Source organism: Dipodomys ordii, unplaced genomic scaffold (assembly GCF_000151885.1).
Source record: "Dipodomys ordii isolate 6190 unplaced genomic scaffold, Dord_2.0 Scaffold1, whole genome shotgun sequence".
Taxonomy (NCBI): Eukaryota; Metazoa; Chordata; class Mammalia; order Rodentia; family Heteromyidae; genus Dipodomys; species Dipodomys ordii.
In genome coordinates, this window is record NW_012267217.1 from 46,617,162 (window position 1) to 46,639,466 (window position 22,305).

A 22,305-nucleotide genomic window follows, 5' to 3' on the forward strand; every position below is an offset into this window, starting at 1 on the left:
TTTTATTATCTTTAAGTAGCTGTACAAAGAAATTGCCATTCATCATGAGCATCAGTATGAGCACAGTGAATCTTGATCAGTGTCACCCCTTTCAACATTCTCTTTCCCTGTCCAACCCCCCACCTTCCCTTATTCATTTTATTTTTAACTTTTTTATTTTAATTTTATTGTCAGGTGATGGAGAGGGGTTACAGTTTCCTTTACTTATCTTAATTTTAGGTCATGTACTGAATTTTTGTCATTTAATAAAGAAGTTTATGTATACAATGCATCTTGATTTATTTTTATTTCTTCTTTGGGAGCAATGTATGGCACTGGGATGCTTGGCCATTTTCTCCTATAACTTCTTCTTCTCCTAACTAGTTTCACTAAATCTGTCATGTCTACAGGCTTGAACAATTACTGAAAGCAATCTATATAAATAGGATATAGTGAGTATAGAGACAATTTTAGCAGATTTATAGTGATTTGTACTGTAATTTGGGAGCCTGTTGTTAGTACAACAGAATGATCTGATAAGTAGGAACTATAAAGACTAGATTTTTTCATAGGATTGTTTTTTATCCTTACTCAAATATTAACCTAAAATTAGCTAAAAATTGTAAACTAGTAATAGAATCCACTATTTAAAACTTATTTTAAACATTAAAAAAAACTTGAAGATAGATGTAAAAATAGTAATGTTAAGAAAAAATACAATCAGGAAGAAGCTGTGTAGTTTAGGATTTGTGTGTGTGTGTGTGCGCGTGCGCGCCAGTTCTGGGCCTTGAATTTGGGGCTCCAAGCTGTCCCTGGGCTTTCTTGCTCAAGGCTATCAATCTACCACCAGAACAACAGTTCCAATCCAGCTCTGTGTTGATTAATTAGATAGTCTTACAGACTTTCCTGCCCAGTCTTGCCTTCTAAATAGCTAAGACTACCTGGCTAAGGCAGAGGGTGTTGAGACTGATGGGGTTAGTTCGGTTAAGCAACTGTCTTTTTTCACTATTTTGATGAGAGATTCAAAGCAAAAAGAAAGAAAAATAAAAATTTTAAATTAGCCTAGGAAACCTTATCCTCATTCTACCTGACAAAATTTCTAATAGGAAATCCTTATTTCTCCCCCCAAAAAAGAACAGTTCACATGCTTCCAATTTTAACACCTGCTCATGGGTCCTTAGGCACATAATACCATCTATTATACAGAATCATTTACTGTGCAAGTGTGCTCACTGGCATGACATTGTACAAGACAAGAGACATGCTTCTGTCAGAACACAGAATGAAACTTACGAAGAGCAAATTAGGCAGTGATAGCATGAATTAGAAATGATGGGATTATTTTTCTATGGCACTTTTGTGTAAAATATTATCCAGGAAAGCGCAGGAAATGTACAAAAAATCAAAAAATAAAGTCAATTTGAGATTTAATATTTAAATGAAGTTTACTGCACTCTATTTTTGATATTTTTAAAATATTTCCAATATTTGGTTATTTAATAATGATATGAAACAAGGTATCTAAGTGAGGTAACAGAAAAGGCTTCTGTACAAATCTCAAAAGAAATAACATGTAGAGATTCCCCATTTCATTTCCATATTAAAGAGCTATATAGGAAGCTATGTGTATCTGAAGTCTTCTCTTCTATGATTGTATTCCCAAAACTTCTAAGAACCTGGATACAGTGAATGAATCAATAAACTGCAATGATAGAAAATGGAAGTAAAGGCAGTATTCTTTATTTCTGATTTCAAGATACTTACTTCTAGGCTCAATAATCTAGACAGACCACTAAAGATCAGGCTAAATTTTAATAGAAACAATGATGCTAACCACTACAAGAGTTACAAGAACTATTCACCAGTGTCCACTTCTGTTCTCTCAGCCCTGTGGCAAGACTGTAATGATCTTCCCACTAGAGGTATTGTATGGTTTACTTTGGACAATGACACGTAAACAGAGATAATACATGACGTAGGTGGGGCTAAATGCTCCAGCCTTTTCTCTCCCTGCTACAATGATTCAGGGGTCACATCTTGAAATGGGGTGCTATGAATTCAAAAGTATCCTGGAATGGATCTTTTAGGAAGAGAGCCGTTTCTAAACATTTTGATACTTTTAGAATATTATACCTGAAAAAACCTGAAGGGTATTTATTCTATCAGCACAACATGAATAACCTGATTTTACTAGTTACTTTGTCCTTCCTAGAAACAGATTTTAAACATCAGTTTTTCTCATCCTGCCCATTCTCTTTGATTGCTCCAATGCTAGCCTAGATATAAGGCCCTTGTAAATTTATCTGATTTTTCTTTTTTCTTTTTCTTTTCATATTCTCCTTTATCTTACTCAACAGAACTGCACTGGAGCAGTGAATGTGACATAGAACGGATTGAATTATAACAATACAATGATTAATTAAATGGAGTAATGTAATAGATGTGGAGAGACACGAAAAGCAAAGTCTTTCTTATATTTAAAATTACTATCTTGGATTTGAGCAGAATAATTCAATTATTTAACACAGAGTTGTCTTATATTCCCAAGAATATAACACTACTTCTTTTTCTCAGTGGTCTAACTTTCTGAGCTTAATCATCCTGTGGTAGTTTGCATCCAAATTTCCCACATACTTCTTTAGATGAGTTTCAAGAATGGCTCATGAGGCCTAATGGAAGTTTGGAGGGTTCATTGATATATCTTTGAAATAAATAAGTCAAGTGGTAAGTAAACACTCTGATAGAAAAATATTATTTGCATTTCAAAAGAGTTTTATGGAGCAATGTTGAACTATTTATTATACTCAAATGTTGGTCACGATATTATCCACTGAGCTAGTATTATATTTTTACACTGAAAATTTGTCTTAAGAAGTATGAGCACAGCACCTTGGAATGATGAGCTCATACTGATAACATTTTTAATAAAAGGTTCAAATGATGGAAACCAAAGAAATGTCTGAATATGTAAATAAGCTTTCTACCTAAGAGCAGCTACAAATCATGTAAGTGGTAGTTCCTCCCAACACAGAGTCTTTCCTTGGATTCTCATATCCTGGCTCTTCTCTCTGCTGCATTTATCATATTGCTTTAGGCTTTTGTTTATGAGAACTTTCCCTCCTTTCCTCGGTAAGCAAGTGGTAAATATAGATAAGAAAGTGTTATAGTTTTCCTCAATCACTCCCATGAACTTTCATACTTGCATGCATGTTTTCTCTGTCTTTCTTTTGTCTTTATTTTAAATGACCATATTACTTTATTTAGAAAATTGGGTATATTAAGCATATCTATCAGGGTTTAGCACAGTGAGTGCTTTTGAATTCTGAGAGGAAGTCATAAAACTTTGTTTCAATATCAAAGCATTTCACTTCTAAAAATGTTATTATTATCTTTAAGTAGTTGTACAAAGCTGCCACTCCATAAAGAGTACATGACTACGATGAATCTTGATCAATGATTCTCCCTCATCCCTCCCAACCAAACCTCTTCCTTCAGTTTCATTAATTTTACGGAATATTCATTGGATTGTATAACTGCATTTGCTCTCATTTCATTCATCTAATGACCCACCTTTAATCCCATCCCCTCATTTTGAGTACCCAATTCCCAGAGTCTATTTGGGTGTACTGTGAGTTAGTCTTTCTAAGGAATTACACTCCCTTGAATCTACCATATTTCATTTAATACAAAGCATTTCACTCCTAAAGAATTTGACGGGTGAGTTTATAGCCTTGTTCAGGGCAAGCTCAAAACATCCCTTTCTATTACCTTCCTCATACCTCCAGCATCCATCCAAAAATAGAATGAGTTTATTCTTCAAGTATCTTTCTAAAATCTTATTATATCAATTACTATCCTTGAAGCAAATTTTTTATCTTTCCTTGAGATAATGTGCCATCTTCCAAGAAAAGTTCATACCAGCAGTTTTACTTAAATATATTACTTAGGGAATTAAAAAATAAGCATGACATTGACTTTTCAAATATTTTATCCCTACTACTGAACTGAAAGTTTCTCGAGGGTAGAATAGTACATGTTTTTCCATCACACCCTACAACTAAGCTGTTTAATGGTTGGATATATAACTAGACAATGATAGGACAGCAATCCAGCCAACCCATCCACAGATGTCTTCAGGCTTACCGGTCCATGGCATGTAAGGAGGCCATCTTCCATCTTTTCACACTGTGAGTCACACTCTACGCAGATGGAGCCATTCTCAAATTCCCGAAATTCACTGTGAAAATATCAGCTGAATGAGGAAATGGAAGCGAACTAGCTGTCAACCTAACAAATGAAGTAACATCTGCTCAAAGTCCTATTGGCAGAGTAAATTCTTGAGTTTGTTTCTTTGTACAGCCAGGGGCATCAGAAACATTTCCATGTACATTAAGGAGTAAGTTTTCCATTAGGGGGAAAGATAAATGGCAGCCAGATGGCTCTCCTTGCCCCCCATTGGATTCAACAATTGTCTCATTCTGGAAAACTCTCTCTTGGGAGAGATACTCAAGTCCTCTCAAATAAAGAGTCACTCTTCTGATGATACAGCAGAATCAACTTTCCCTTTCTGTGTAAGGCGTTATCTGCTTGCCTCTATTTAAAACAAGAAATTTACACTTGGCTGCAGCTTTAATTTCTAATCCCTGCAAGAACTATTGTATTTTTCTTGTTGCTAAGCTACATAAGTGTTCCACAACCTTGTCCTTCAAATCCCAAGACTTTTCAATTTATTTTTGGAGAAACTTCAAAAAAATGCTTTGATTTCTTATCTCCTTTTAAAATATCTGCCTTGGAGAATTACAGGAGATATCTTTTCATGGCACATTTTATTTTCTTAGATTATTGACCTAATATCATGACATTTTTTTCCAATCTAAATTCTTTTTGAAGTATTTCAAAACTGTATAAGATGAAAAGTAGTTTAGTAGTTATATCCTAAAACTTTCTAATTGATATCTATTGAGATTATAATCATCCTTTCTTTTTAAAGATATTTTATTTATTTATTTATTTTTTGGTCCGGTCGTGGGGCCTGAACTCTGGGCCTGGGCGCTGTCCCTCAGCTCTTCAGCTCAAGGCTAGTGCTCTACCACTTGAGCCATAGCACCACCTCCGGCTTTTTTTTTCTGCTTATGTGGTGCTGAGGAATCGAACCCAGGGCCTCATGCATGAAAGGCAAGCGCTCTACCACTGAGCCACCTTCCCAGCCCCTAAAGATATTTTATTATCTTTAGCTAGTTGTACAAAGGAGAATAAAATGTGTGTTGATCAGTGTCACCACTTCCAATATTCTCATCCATTCCTCCCAACAAACTCTTTCCCTCACTTGTCTTAACTTTATAGAATGTCTTGAAGTTTTGATTGTATCCTCCCTTCCCCCATTCTTCTGATTTATGATATTTTTCTGGCTATTTTTCCATGTTATATTTTATCAATATTTTTATTTCCCAATCAAAATCTACTTCAATTTTTATTTCAATAACTATCACCCATCTATGCTATGCTTAAGCCATTTTTACTTCCCACTAATACTCAAGATGATAAAGTACTAGATATGACAATTTAGAATGACATTTAATAATTTAAAAATTAACTAAATATTAATTGTAATTTATTATTTTGAACCTTTTCCTCATGCACTATTATTGAGAACCAATAGCAATATAAACATAGTAATAATGGATTGACTAGGTCATATTTTTCCTAGAGTAAATGATTTACTTTTTCCTGAAGTGAACACATAATGTCCAATAAGCAACAGGTGCCCAAAGAGCAAGCTTTATTTTTCTATGGTTTAGATTAGGAATATTACTATACCATGGCAAAACAATTAAGTTTGGCTTTCAAAGTGAATACTACAAATAGATGGCTTAGTTATGTAAAATATGCATATATTATTTAGCATATATGTATATAAATGTTATTGGCATTTATAAAAGAAGATGTTAGTTTGCCATAGAATGCACCTTGTATGCGTAAAATGTTGATTATACAAACAATTTTCTTTTGTATGCTTCATTGATTTGAACAGTATAAAGTTCTCAACAGTGGAGCTCTTAAGAATATAAATGACTTAGGAGAGATAAACTCTAAAGAGAATTGGAAAAATTGTTCATATAATGCAATTATATGATGCAAAGCCTAGGATTTTCTGCAAAGTAGTCTTATGGAATAGTAGATTCTTTGGAGAGAAAAGGGTTAAAGTATTAAGTAAAGTTCATAATTTGTATGCTATTGAAATATAGCCCATGTTTTTCCTATTCTTTCTTTAAAACCCATTTCTCTACAAATATAGTAGAGGAGTGAAATGCATGTTATGAAAAATCATGAACACAGACTATACTGTCTTTTCTGTTCTCCCCTTCTTTCATCAAAGATTTTCCTTCCATTTTCTGTTACTGATTGTACTCCCCCCCCCCCCCGGTTCACTTTGGTTTCACTATGATGTTACTGGAGTTCTCTTTCCACTTGTAACTGACTGGAAAATTGGTCTTCTGGTATAAACTTTCAATACTATGCTTTGCTCACTTGTCCCTGCTCTCACACTTACTTGTTAGCCTAACCAGTCTTATAATCGAGTGAATGCTTGCCAAGTAGAAGAAGAGTGCTATAGCTATGAGGTTTCCCAACATCTAAATGTGAGTATTAATATTAATTTTCCAGGCTAAATATATTTTAATCTTTCTAAGTTTTCATTCTCCAAATAGTCTATGATACATTTTTCCTCTGGTGGTATTAGGGTTTGACATCAGTGCCTTACTTAAACTTGCTCTAGCAATTAAACAATGCCCATAGCCATTTATTAATTTTTATTTTTGTTTATTTGCACTTTATGTGGGTAAGCCTCAGACCCTCCAAACCTCCCAGCTCTGGCTCCCATACAGGCATGTACCACTACACTCAGATTGTTTGGGGATTGATTTCATTCACATTTTCCCAGACTTCAAATCATTATACTCCCATCTCAGAGTCCTACAAAGATGGAATTATGGGGATTCAAATGGTAACAGATTGAGGCTGTGGTTTTTAAATGCAGAAATGACTGCAAATATCTTAGACTAGTACTCTCTTTGCTATTTTTGTGTTGATCTCAAGATTTAAGTAAGATTTCAGGTAAGAAAAGTTTAAGGTTCCATTGCCATTACTTTTCTCTTTCATTTTGATTGATTATGCATTGGAGTTAAGGGTTACAGAAATAGTGTGATTTACATCACCTGCATCTAAATGCTAATCAGCTAGGGACTGACTGATTTGCCTTAAAAAGTCTTCTTTTGAGATTTTTTTTGTCTTCTAATACTGAAGAGAAGGGGGAGAAGGAGAGAGAATGGAAGAAAAGTGGGAGGAGGAAGAAGAGAAGGGAAGGGCAGGGGAAAGGGAAGAAGGGAAGGAAGGAAGGAAGGAGAGAGGGAGGGAGGGCAGGAAGGAGATAAGGAAGGAAAAAAGAAGGAAAAGCAGAAGAAAGGAAAGAAAAGAGGAAGAAAGGAAGAAAACAAGGAAGACAGGAAGAAAGGAAAAAAGGAAAGAAGGAAGAAAAGAAAAAGAAAAGGAAGAATAGGGAGAGGAAGGAAGGAAAGAAGAGAGAAAGGGAGGGGTGAGGGAAAGGGAAAAGGAGAAGAAGAAGGAAAGAAGCCTAAGTGAGTTATAGTTATGGTATTTTTTTGCCAAATGCTGAGAATTTCAAGTATGCAGAAATAAAAACAGAAATTATTTGAATGTATTCTTCAAAGACTACATTTCTCAATGGCCACACCAGCCATGCTGAAAGGACCCAGTCAATAGCCTAAAACAGCATGTGGATATCTATAACTGGACAGGCAATAACTGAACCCATTTTTACAAGAAATCTTCACTATGCTAAAAGATATATTCACCTATGCTATTTCCTAGGGTGCCATTATTGATGCATTGTAAGACTCAGTGATTCTTTTAAATTTCTTTAAAATATTTTGTTTAGTAATATAAATATGGAAAATGTTAAATATCAAAGAGTAGTCTAGTTATTAGAATTTATTTAGGTAAAATCACAGTTAAGCAGAAATCAAGAATATATATTTACACCATTTTTTAATTTGCAAAAGTTATATTTTATAAATGCTTAAAACTGAAGTATCTAAGAAAACAGGCATTCTGGAAGAGAAATGGGAAGGAAGTCAGATGTCCTGAAATTTTTCATGCTTACTTTATTATTTTAAAATCTTAGGATTTTCATCAAATTTAATTTTCTAAATACTGACTGCTTATAAGATGCTCTTGTAAATTGGCTACTGGCACTCTTTTCCTTCTTAGAACTGCATATATATGTATACAGATACATCTAATATATAAAAACCTTATTTTATTTTTTAAATTAAATATAGTTTAACATTAAACAAAGGGTTTCAATTCGGCATGTCAATTTGTGAGTCTAACCATTTCTTAGCCAATATTACTCTATCATTTTTCCTATGTCTCCCAATCCTATTCATCCTCTGAAGTTCCTAAGTTTCTATTTCAGTTTTCACATCTGCACATTGAACATTATGACTGTATTTACCACCATTCCTGTCTCTATTGATCTGTCCTCTTAAATCCTGCCACTCAAAGACATGTTTCAGCTTTCTGGTACTCATTTTGTTAAACTGTCAGTTAATTGTTTAGAGGACTTACACCATAAGCATCCAGTCCTGTTAATAAACTTCTAATGAAATATTTGCTTAATAAAACTAAAATCTAGTATGATTAATTTTAATAGCCTTAGTTTCTAAAAACACCAACAAGGATATTTTGAGCTGTGGTAATTTATGTACAGAAAATATCCTTTCATAGTTAGAGGAACCAGTGTCAGTACAACTCAATGAGACAAGTTCTATTCATTATCAAATGCATAGACATTTGTTATGCATAAGATAATAAGCAGAAATGTTCCTGGAAAATGATTGGCTTTTTATTCAAATTATGCTTACATTTAAGCTCCAAATTTTCATATCTTCCCACTAAATTTCATGAACAGAATTTATTTGGATCAAGTCTCAAAGAAGAGATATTTCAGTAACATTGTAATCGATTTACATCATTCTCATATAAAATACAAAGCTACCATAATTGGGGTTCATGACTTTAGTTGTTGGATAATTCAAAATGCACAAAAAGAAGCTTTACAAAGCTATTGAAAGTATTTTCAGCTGAGCAATATGAGAAAACTTGACTTCAGGATAGCCCTAAAAAATGCATTATCATACTTACGAAGGACAAGTGTGATGTATAAGATGGCAGGTTACGATAAAGCAATTTTATGAGCATATGAAATGCCATGCAATGAGGTATATACTAGGTTTTATTACTGGCAATATAATTATTATGGTACCAGAGGGAATTTAAAATACTTGATTTAAAATATTTTCAAGCTATCCAGAAAGTGACACAACTTTCATAAACCTCTTCAACTAAATACTACAAAAATAGTTTTATAGGGCTAAGCAGGGGTCAAAGACACAGAAACATGGATTAGTTCTTACATGGACTAGACTTAGAAAATGTGAGGTTAAGAAAAAGTTATGCAGCAATTCTAGAGAAAAAGTAATAGGAAAATCTGAGAGGATAAAACTCCACCAGATTAGAAGGAAGATGATAAGATCTCATAAGAAAACCATGATTTAAGACTTTTTTTGCCTATATATAAACCCTATATATTATGAATTATCTATTTTAGTAGACATTTTTTGAAATATGCACGCTTATCAATATACATATTTGGACTTGTTCTTTCAAACACAATTATTTTCCATAAAACAGTTCCAACATTGTCTACAGTAGTAAAATCAAGCCGGCTAAAATTTGTCTGCCTCAATTCTGAAAACTTGACTATCTGATTTCACCGGTAGTTCATAACTCATGAACTCAAGGTGACACAATAAGATACCTTACCCATCATAAAGGTTACAGGACTCTATACAGATCTTTCCCCTGCTGAAGCGGCGACAGGACAGGCACTGGTCTGGGCCGGGTCCCCAGCAGCCATCGTTTGAACACAGATGATTGCACACCATCCCCTCTGCCGCTGTAAGACATACCCAAACACCACAGAAAAAGAAACAGAACATGTGTCAGAGCTCATCATCTTCCCAACGGCAGCGAAATGACTTTAAAGGAGTTTGTGTAAAGGAGACTTGTCACTGTTATAACTGCCTACCCAATTCCCATGCTGGTCACTGTGTTTGTGTTAACATACCAGTTTTTGGTAAGACTGAGTCTTATCCAATTCAGTGACATGCTTCTACTCTACTTGTACTGAACCTACCTGGATATTAGACACATGTAAGAAAAAAAAAATCTTCAGCAAATGGCATTCATCCTTTCTACAGGGTTTTATAGATTAAATGATTGTGATTGTCTTATCTCTATATTTTGCTATGAGAGATGCTAAGTCCATGTTTGAAATTTATCACTTAGGGGTCACTCTTCTGTATTCTTTTTAACTGAATGTTATTTATATGATTATTTATGTTGAAAACATAACTTTATCGACAGGATATTGAATATTGAATAAGATCTCCTAGAGACTTTAAATGCTGTTTTGGGATCTGAAAAGCTATATGAATTGTCTGAAACACAATCATGTGTTTTCTCTAAACTGTTAAGAATTCTCAAACAGATAAAACATCAGAATCTTCCTTACCTCCCCATTAGTTAACAATTTACTCAATAATGGATGTAAGATTTATCAACTCTAATATAGAAGGCAATGTCAGGAAAATTAGTGAGATGGGACAGAATGATACTGAACATGACAGTTTACTATAAACCAAGACCATATCTGGGATAGTCATGAAAATCAACTCCTTTCTAGATCAAAAGCAATCTGCCTACATCTTGATTTTGAATAGTTTTAAAGTAGTATGACAAATCATCTAGATCATATTTTCTTTGCCCAATATCCTGAGGCTAAGAAGTTTCAAAATTAAACCCTGTAAAACATTTCCTCAATGCCAACAGAATTAACAAGAACTTTTATAACTTAATAACTGCCTAAATAATCCAGCCCAGTTTAAGCCAGGAAAATGTAGGTAGGTATAGCAGTTTTCCTGAGTTATACATGACACTTGATGTTGCTATGAATTGTAATCCTACTACAATAATAGTGTTGAAAGTGTTTGGATCATGAGGTCTCTAACTTTATCATTGGGTTAATCCTCTGGTGTATTAATGAAGAATAGGTTATTAGGAGTTTCTACCCTCCCTCCCTCCTTTCTTCCTTTCTTCTTCCATGCCATTTTTTATTTTTCTGGGACTGCCATTCAGTGAGTAGCTTTGTTCCAGTACATGCTACCTGCCATGAGTATTTCATGGTATACATTGCCATTTTCATAATCTGTTGAAGCATTTCCATTGAATTGTTTCCATTTTTAATACTGTAAATATTGCTGCTGTAAAAACTTATGATACATTGTGACTTCATGGGCATTAGTCAAAGTTCTCTAGAATTTTTTTAAAACTATGGTATAACTGATATCTGAATATGTATGTATGTATGCATATATGTATGTATGTATATGTATATATGTAGTTATATAACTGTGTGACATAATTCCTAATATAATATTATTTTATATAAAAATTGAGAAGCCTCACTATCTGCCATTTGTAAGCTGGCCACCCATGGAAGCCAGGATTCAGTTGCAGTCTGAATGAAAATACCTGAGATTTAAGAGAAATGATGATGCAGATTCTAGTCCAAATGCAAAGGATAGATAAACAGCTCCACTAATGGCTTAAGTCTTAATCCAAGGGCAGGAACACAGCAGTGCAGATCAGATTCCAGCAGTCAGGGAGATTGTGAATTCTTCCTTTCACCATCTTTTTATTCTATTCAGGCCCTCAATGAACTTAATGAAGCCCATTCGTGTTAAGGAGAGCAATCTGTTTTACTCTGTATTCCTGTTAAGACACTGATCCATCCAGATATGCCCAGAAACATGTTTAGCCAAATATCTTGGCAATGTAATATCAAAAGATTTTTTTTTTTGTCTGTCATGGTGCTTGAACTCTGGACCTGGGCCCTGTCCCTCAGTTCTTCAGCTCAAGGCTGCTCTATAACTTGAGCCACAGCACCACTTCCGGTTTTCTAGTAGTTTATTGGAGATAAGAGTCTCATGGACTTTCCTGCCCGAGCTGGCTTTGAACCGTGATCCTCAGATCTCAGCCTCCTGAGTAGCTAGGATTACAGGCATGAGCCACTGACAGCCAGCAAAGTTTAGTTTTGCATATGAAATCTAATATTTATAGAACTACTAATTGAAAAAAGCATTATATTATCTCAGTTAAATTATCTTTTCATACTTCTTAAAATGTCTATTTTAAATAAATGTTTATTTCAGGTTCTATTTCATTGATCAGTAGTGGTATGTATCTATATATCTGTATATCTGTATCAATATCTATATTTAATTTGCCATCTATATAACTATTTATATAGATGTAAACTTTTGTGTTTTTTACTTCAATTCATTTGTATTTTACTTTTGAAGACTAAACCTTGTAGAAAGTATATAAATTGATTTTTTATTATTTATTATTTTAAATTAAGTATGTAAATGTCTGTCTTTTACTAAATGTTAAAGTATTTATATCCAATATGACAATCTTGTTATTTAAAAAAAAAATTGTTTCGGTTCTGGTCTTGAAATCAGGGCCTGAGTGCTGTCCCTGGGCTTTTCAAAGCTGAGTGCTCTACTACTTGAGCCACAACTCCACATCCAGCTTTTTTGGTGGTTAATTGGAAATAGAGTATCACTGACTTTCCTGATGGGGCTGACTTTGAATCATGATCCTCAGATCTTAGCTTCCTGATGAGCTAGGATTACAGGTATGAGGCACTGGTGCCTGGCTTATTTTTATCCATTTTTTTCAATTTTTATGTTTATTCTCTTACTCATTTTCTTCTTCTCCTGCTATAATTTGGATGAACTGAGATGTCTTTTTTCTTTTCCCTTTTTCTTCTCCCTAATACTGAGGACTGAAATCAGGATCTCAGACTTGCCAATAGGCAAATTTCACCACTTAAGACACATCTTTAGTTCTTTAGTTAAATTTTTATTATTTCATTTAATCTATTTCTACATTTTGGACACAGGAACTACATAACTCTTTGATCTGTAAATGTATCCTTGGGGCTTGTAGTATACATATTTTTCAGTAAACTTTGTATTCTGAGATAAGTGACCATCCATATGCAATTTTATGTAATAACATGGAGATAACCTTGTTACATTTATCTTGTTTTATCTAGAACAACAGCATTGCTAGGATACTTGTACTGATATAGTCAAGATAGAGAAAATAGAGAAAATGGTCCCCAGTGTGTTTCTACCTTAGCACATTTTTCTTTCCACTGCCTTGTCTCTTGCCTTCATCTCCACTTTACCCATCCATTCTCTCTTAGACTGTGTTCCATTTCTATAGTGCTGTCATCTAAAATGCCTAAAAATAGATTCAGATATGTGTAACAGTCCAGGATTGAGATTTTCCCTCAGACTAAATCTCTAGAGCATCCTCCATGGTATTATGCTTATTAGTAATCATTTTTATTTTCATTGCTAGTAGTTTTCTATGTATGAACCATCACAGTGTCTTAATCTATTGAAGGATATTTGCTTTTTCCCTATATTTTGGAAGTATTGTTGGAAGTATTATTGCTGATAGAAATACTTGTGCCTATGTGTTTATGTGACTATAATTTTCATTTGGGTGATGGTATCATATTGAAAGTTGAATTTTTTTCTAAAAAATACTAAACTTCCCTAGAGTGACTGTACTACTTTATATTCCCACTGGTAATGAACACATTAATTCAATTTTTCTATATTTTCTCCAGCACCTGATTTTGTTACTCTGTAGACATCCTAATAGGAATAATGATATCTTGTGGGGTTTTAATATGAATTTCAATAAAATTGTCAGTAATGTTGAACCACTATTAAGGCATTTATTTTCCATTTGTAAAGATACTTCAGAAAATGGGTGTTCTTCATGCCTTTGCATGCTTTAGTTGTTTTTGCTAATAACTGTTGTGAGTTCATTATGGTGAATCTTCCTATGTATTCATATCAATGATTTCTCTTTCTATCTTTCTATTTGTCTTTAATCGATTTATCTAACTAGAAAATCTACTTTTTCTGATCTGTAGTTTGGATCTTCATCCTTTAATAGAAAATTTTGTGGAACAAATGGTTTTATTTTTAGGCAAAGTTTCATTATATAGCTTAGGCTAGCCTCAATTCTTAATCCTCTTCCTCAGCCTCCTAAGTGTTGCTACTACATCAGTGTCCACTACTCCTAGCTCTAACACTTTGTTTTCTGCTGTACTGTTTGTGGCTCTGGACCAAAGCCAGAGTTTTTCCCATGTGAAGCAAATGCTCTTCAACTGGGACATAGTCCTAGGTCCATAGATACGTTAGCTTTGATAATGTCAAATTATTAAGGTTTCTTTCTTTTGTAAATTATAGTTTTGATGCTACATCAAAATTTCCCTTACCTTTTCCTAGATCTCAAGTACTCTCTCTCTCTCTCTCTCTTTCCTCTGTTCCTCCCTCCTTTCTTTCCTTTTCTTCTTTCTTTCTTGCATTGCAGTTTGAGCTCAGAATTTTTGCCATACTAGACATGTGTTCTATCACTGAGCTATAAATCTGATCTTTCCCTATGTTTTATTAATTAAAAAAATTAACACCGTATCGTTTTGCATCATATAATTAAGTCCATAATTTACATTTAGTTAATGTTTGCATAAGGTATGAGATTTAGAGTAAGATTAATCATTTATTAGCCAGTGGATATTCACTTTCACTGGCTGTATTAGTTCTTTTTTTAATTTTTATTTATTTTTTATTGTGAAAATACTGTACAGAGGGGTTACAATTACATGGGCCAGATAATGAGTACATTTCTTCTCAAGCATTGTAGCCTCCTCCTTTGTTTCCCCTTCCCATCCCTTCCCATCCCCCCACCCTTGGCTGTATTAGTTCTAAAAACTGCCTTCATCCCTGAATTGTTTTTACATGACCGTTACATATAAATTGAGCACACTGATCAACTACGGGCTGTACATTGGGCATAACAATGGAACATGTATCAAATGTGGGCTCTTTCTAGGCCCTCTATTGAGTGTATGTGGTCTGCTTGTCTAAGTTTTCATTAGCATCAAACAGTCTTGAGGATTATAACTATGCAGTCAGAACTTTACCACGTGTAGAATAGTGCAAATGCTTGGATTTTCTGTTAGATGCATTTACATCCATTGGAGAGAAAGGTTTAGCTTCACCAAAATCCTACCTCCTTTCTCACTGTCTATTACCTCCTAGAGTCTTTATTCATGAGCCCAATACTAGAGAAATTTAGTTAAAGGAACAGTAGGAATGGAAGCAAAGCAGTAAAAATGAGGACCCAAACCCCTATCAAGTTTTCTAGACTACTGGATGATGGACTTGGAGACAGCTGGAGTATTTTCTCCAAGGTGAAATCAACAAGTATCTATACATAGCATAAAACAAGAGACCAGAGAGACTACTTCTTTGTAATTCTTAAAAGAAATCTTCAATCACCACCAAGCATCCAGCAGAATTCTGACCTTCCTGAGTGACAATCACATGTGGAGCAGAAGGCTTACTGGATTACTTAAGAGTTCTCAAGGCCATAATGAACCTCTCTAAAGAAACTTTAGCAATGTAGTTATTAAGAAACCTTTAACTTCTTCTCTGTTTTCTCTGGAAGCTATAAAATAGACTTTTTTCTTTATCTCCTCTGAACTGTATCTGCCTGTGAAATTTTTGGCGAGATAATAATGTGCTTAGTATTTCAACCTTTATAGAGAATATTGAACCTGCTTCCATTAAAAATGAGACACACTTAAAATAATGGATTTCACTACAGTACTACATGTGTGAAGGTAAATGGATTAACTCAACATTATTGAAATGGACTATCTATCTGTGGGTACAATAGCAGAAAAACATAGCCTCTCTTTTATTGTATTACAAGTATTCACATTTTTTATCACACATAGAAGCATAGATTTTGCTTGGAATATATTTGGAATATATTTGAAAATGTATCATTAATCAGTTTTTAAGGCTGAAAGTACTGAAAGTATTGTTCAATGGAGCAGGTCAGGAGCCTGAGGTCAGGCTCTGTGATTAGAGAGACATGGACTTGAATCCTTATGGTTTTATGAGTCATGAAACTCTGGGAGATTAACTTACATGTTACACTTCTGTAAACTGAATAACTGCATCTCCTTTCAAGGTGATATTAAGACCTAATACTTATATGGCATTCAAAGTTCCTGATACATTAATAAGTATTCAACATATAGAATCACAATAAATTTGAAAACATAGAAAGATATCCATGTATTCATAAGCTGTTTTCTTTCTTTCTTTTTTTAGTTCTAGCAATGATATACAGGCTCTTGTACATTCTAATCAAACACTCTTATCATTTGGGCTATGTGTTGACAATTCTCATTCCCCCCCCTCAGGTTTTTCAACATTGGTTTTAAGATAGGGTTTCACTATCTTTGCCCGAGTTATCCTCAGACTGTAGATCATTCTGCCTATGTTGCCCAAGTATTTAGGATTATAGCTATGCTCCACCATGCCTGGCTTAATTCCTCAGTACCTATTTTCTTTCTACTACAAACTGCTAAAAGATGAGGGAGAGTAAAAGCATGAAATAAAATACACAACTCTTAATTTAGGAACTTCCGTCTAGTTGGAGAGGTGGATAATAAATAATCATACGTAGATAATTGTAATGTTGTTAGATTATATGATTATGTTGTACAAGGAAAGACGTGAGCCATTGTCCTCTCCCGTGAGGCTAACCCTAGGTTAGCCCTTGTAGAAGGAGAAATATGTCAGCTGAAGTGAGAAAGCTAATAGGAAAAATTAAAGTCCAGTGGACAGACAGAAATATATTTTGGACCAGAGTCTAATAAGGAAAATAATAGATATGACAGAGCCCTTACTCAAAGGATTTCTCACAGAGGCTAGGCTCAGAATGTTCTAGTACAAAACTAAGCTGCAGAATTATGGACCTCACATTACGATGTCTGTTAGCTTCAAAGGGTTAGCATTTCCACAATCTTGGTTGCTTAGGAAGAAGAAATTAGTTCTCAGAAGTCCCAAATCATAACGCCGGCTCCTGCTTGGGAGCGCCCAGGCCACATTTGCCTGTGCCTCTCTATGATGTTTGCTCACCGTTCCGGGGCTATGTGCCTTGCAGCTGCTCGACTCCACTCTTCACCTCTCTATTTGCTTGGCTGTCCTCCCTCCATGTTTACATATGCCTTCACTTGGTGTTGCCTCTCTTTCTTCTTCTAAAGACACTGCTCCTTGGCTGATAGACCCCCCACATCTTACACACATCATGAAGAATTTAAATGCACCCTTAAATGACATCACCTTCACAAGTACCATGGGGCAAGACTGAAGGAGGTCATTAGGTTAGAGGGGCACAATACAAACATAATACTGAAATAAAGACCTTTGGAAATCAGAACCCAATTTTTATATGATTAAGAATTAAGTTTTGTAACATTAATTTTCTGCAACTATGAATGTATAGGCAAGTCAGTTAAATTTTTGCCACTAAAGATATAAAACCTGAGGCTGGTAATAATGCTGGATTTTACTGACAGGCCTTCAGAATTCCTTCAATAGGAGGAATGTTGTTCCTGAGGCTAACAAGCCACTGTAACTCCTTATATCTTTTTGGAAAAGGATACAGAGACTATTTTTGCAGCATCATTAATAATTATTGCATTGTGCTGATTCAATAGCATAACAAAATCTCATGTTTTGGTAGGGAGTAAATTATAAAGAATGTATTGATATATTACTTCAGTGATTTCAAAAGAAAAACAGGAAATTGTAGAGGTATAATTAAGACTTTCTATTTTCTAATGACTTGGAGTATTGATTTCAGTATATTCTAAATTATGTACTTTATTGCTAAGGTTTAATGAAAACTGTAACAGAGTTCATTAATTTCTGAGTGGAGACAGGCTGCCAGGCCAAAGAATGATTCTTCTCACAAACCAGTCAGTACCTGGTTTGTGAGTGCTCATCAACCCCAAAGCTTAGGCTGGGATAAGAGTGTACAGTTAGAGATAAAAGGGTGAGAGACAGAGAAAGAAAGTCTCCTACCTTAGCAATAGTTTTCTTAGAGGCAAGTCTTAATTTACAGTGTCAATTTGTTTTTTGTAACATACAAAATAGCAGAGGTGACTAAGATGGGAAAAAAGATTATACTGTGATTTCATAGGAACATATTCCTCATGATATACTGGAAAATAAAATGCTCAGTATGTTGTTGCTCTTGTGTTGGTCAGCACAGAGAAACAATCATTTCTATTACCTACTGATCTCCTCAATTAAATTCTGAACACACAGTGCCTCATTGTAACATGGAATCACTTGGCCCAAGACCTCAGTTATTAAACATTAGTCATAGTTTTATATATCTTGCTTTTTCCTCTAGTTTCATGTACAAGAATAGATTTTCTACTGCTAATTTCAGGAACATAAAACTTGAGATAAACATAAAAATGTATACAGTCTCTCAATATATGTGATTCTGAAACTGTAGAGTCAACCACAGATCAAAACTCCTATTAAGATTGCAATTGCTGCCAGGTGATGTTCATTCATACCTGTAATCCTAATTACTCAGGAGGCTGAGACATGAGGATCACAGTTCAAAGCCAGCCTAAGCAGAAAAGTCCCTGAGACTTTTATCTCCAATTAGCCACCAGAAAACCAGAAGTTGCCCTAAGGATTAAAGTGGTAAAGTGATAGACTGGGATTATAGGTATGCCTGTTTTACATGTTCAGTACATATTTCCTTTCTACTGCAAACTGCTAAAAGTTGAGGCAGAGCACAAATATGAAATAAGATACACAACTCTTAACTTATGAAACTTCCCTCTAGTTGGAGAGATGGATAATAATCATATATAGGGCTTTGGCAAAGAGGTCTTGGGACATTACTCAAGTGATAGAATGCATGCCTAATAAACATTCCTGAATTCAAATCACAGCTCAACAAAAATAAGTTTTAATTAGGAAAGGAGAAAAGATGCATGATGTATTTGAAGAGCTTCTCAATAACAGATTTTTTAATCTACTTAAGATCTCAGGTGATCACTTTAAAATTTCTATTAATTTTCTACAATATACAATGCCCCTTGTTCTTTTATACCTACCACTAGTAGATGTGCTTTTGCTTTTACAAACTTATAATCCACTACTTTAATAGAGTAGTGAACTTCTCTTCTCCCTTCTAAAGAAAATTCTCCCTAGTTTATTTCCTTTCCCATTACGAAGAAATTTAAAAATCCACAGATAAGTTTAATAGTGTAATAGTGTATGTTATACCATATACTCTGTGTACATGTGAGTGAATAATGTAATTTATTTTAGCAGAGTTTTATAATAGCTATACAGGCAAAGTCCTTTCTTTTGACCTAGGCATGTAATGAGGCAAATACTATCACCAAATCTTTTTCACAAATTATAAACCTGAGTTTAACTAAGATCTAATAATAGAGATTTTCCCTTATATTAAAACAAAAGCTATTTGTTTCTCTACTGTTGCTATGGTTTGAATGTTGTTTGAGCCTACTAAAATTTATGTTGTGGTTTATTTTCCTGATGTGATGATACTTAAAATTGGTGATACCTTTAAAAGGTAGTGGGATTCTGGCTGTGTTTGAGTGATAGAATGCCTGTCTAGCAGAAACAAGGCACTAGGTTCATTCTCTAACACCATGTGTGTATACACCTACCCCCCCCCCACACACACATACTGGGACCTTTAAAAGATGGAGTCATGTAAATGTAACTTGAATTATTTTATATTGTTCTCATTATTACCACTCTCATAATATGAATACTATTTCACAAAAGGTTATACTGTGCAATTATTTCCCAGAGCTAAAGAAAAAATATGAAAAGTGGAATCTGTATGTAAATTAGGTGGCATAAAATGTGTCTTATATATTGCTATATTATCTTTCAGAAACACTGGATCAGTTTAGACTTGTCCTGAGCCCTTGGTGTTAGGAATTTTTCCATCATTGTTACTGCATTGAAAATCCTAGTGGATATTGTTTATGCCACTGGTTTATTAGTAATCTGAAAGAAGAAAAAAAAGGATGAGTTTTAAATTTACATATTTTGGGTTGAATTTGAATGTCTTTTTATTGTTGAGTGATCATTTGTGTTTTTCTCTTTGAATTTATTCGTTTTATCCATCAACTTTGTCTATTTTCAGTGTTGGAGTTGTCTCTTTTCTTTGTATATTTGAAAAGGCTCTTCAAAAGTTACGTACATTAATTCTGCACACACACACATATAGTGACTAACTTTCTGCAGTTATCTGTGAGAAGCTGCATGAGTTTTAATTCAACACGTCAGTTTATGAATATAGAGCATTTTCATCAGTGCCATCCCTCCCATCATTGTCTCCCATCTCTCCCATGTTACTCTTCCCTGAATTTCCATATTCACACATAAACACTCAATATTATCACTGTATTTGACCATCATTTCTTATCTTATGGGTAATTTTGAATGTGCTTGTGTGGTCTGCAAACATGTGCATTTTTTCTAGCTAATTATATGTTATTTTTTCTGTTTTTTATTTTGTTAATTTCTTGGTTCTTTTTTTATAACTACATTAAAAACTATATAAAAATTTTGCCAGGCCCTGGTGGCTCACGCCTGTAATCCTAGCTACTCAGGAGGCTGAGATCTGAGGATCACAGTATAAAGCAAGCCCAGGCAGGAAAGTCTGTGAGACTCTTATCTCCAATAAACCATTAGAAAATAGTAAGTGGCGCTGTGGCTCAAGCAGTACAGTGCTCGCCTTGAGCTGAAGAGCTGAGTCAAAACAGTTGCCAGGCCTGCCAGGAGTTCAAGCCCCACGACTGACAAAAAAAAAAAAAAAAAGAAAATCTAGAAGCTTTGATATAACTTATAAAAATGTCCAATTGATTATAACATTGGTTCAACATAATTTAGTAAACACACTGGCTTGAGAAAAGCTCATAGTATATTGAATGCAATAAAAGCAGAACTTACTAAAAGTATATGATGTATATAATTTACATAGCAAATTATATGGTGTATTATGTCTATGGTTTTATATACATTATGTATCTATGCACCAAAATGGCCTTTTCTTCATAGATAACTTTTATTATTTTGATATCCAACAAGTAAAAGTACTGTTAATGTTGGAAAAACTGAAGTTATTTCAATTTTGAAACATCAAAAATAAAATTAATTCTATCTTTTATGTTGGGTTTAAATATACCTCTACAATTTTTTAAAGACATAAATCATGTAAGTTCAAATGTAACCTGGGTTTTGAAATAGTTGGTATGGTATTTATCTCTAAACTGCTTTATTGAAGTGTAAAAATTTATACTTAGTTCTTTTAAAAGAGCCGACCTATTTTTTTTATTAATCTACCTTCAAACTTCCTTTGCCCATCACTGCCATTTTGTTAGGATAACCACATTGCAAAAGAGGCAGAAAGTGCTCTAGCTTTTCATGTCATATTGTTTTTCTGAGTCTCAGTCTTTTCAAATCACAAAGTCTGCTTTGAAACTTCTGACTTAAAAGAGTCAGTTTGCTGCAGCTTCTGTTACCCTTTATAGATCCAGTGAAAAAAAATATCTTTTATTGTTATTATTTGAATTCCAAATTTACTGTTATAAATTAAGGGTTTTATGCTAGATAACCAATTCCAAGATTTGCATCATTTTGTTACTGTAACATAGAGGTAGACATACATGATTTTTTTGATTATGCATGCACTTTCTAAGTGTGTATTATTATATGTGGATTTCATGTGCAAATGCTTATACACACATATTGTGGGTGCACTTGTCTATTTTATTGAATGTATTTGTATACTCATGTGTATTGTGCAGATACCAAGAATTATTTACAGTGCATTCAAAAGGAAGCAAATATTTAAGTCTTCTCATCTTCAGAGAGTGTTTGAGATGATAATATTTTAACCATAGGTGTGCATTCATTTACACGATCTTTGTAAATATCAGTAGGGTAATCTCCAAGGTCATGTGCATATTGTAATTATATTACTAAGAAAGCAGGCAAAAGATTTTCCTAGAACCATTGTGATGTGAAACTGAAGTCCACGTTTTAATAAATGGATTACATACAATGTATATTTATCCTAAGATATTAACAATCAAAAATAAAAATCTTGATTTCACACTTTGGCACTATATAATTTTTTCTTTTATCTAGTCCATTTTCTTCC

General features: G+C 34.1%; 1 protein-coding gene across 4 annotated transcripts in view; it reads right to left on the bottom strand.

Moving 5' to 3' along the window:
* Erbb4 (erb-b2 receptor tyrosine kinase 4) overlaps nt 1-22,305 on the bottom strand; it is a 1,030,419-nt gene that overhangs the window by 255,265 nt on the left and 752,849 nt on the right. For all 4 annotated transcript variants that reach the window (XM_013011535.1, XM_013011517.1, XM_013011544.1 and 1 more), the window contains exons 13-14: nt 9,883-10,015; nt 4,123-4,216 (exon numbers count right to left, since the gene is read on the bottom strand). In XM_013011535.1, the coding sequence (XP_012866989.1) occupies nt 4,123-4,216; nt 9,883-10,015 (227 nt within the window). The remainder of the gene's footprint in view (nt 1-4,122; nt 4,217-9,882; nt 10,016-22,305) is intronic.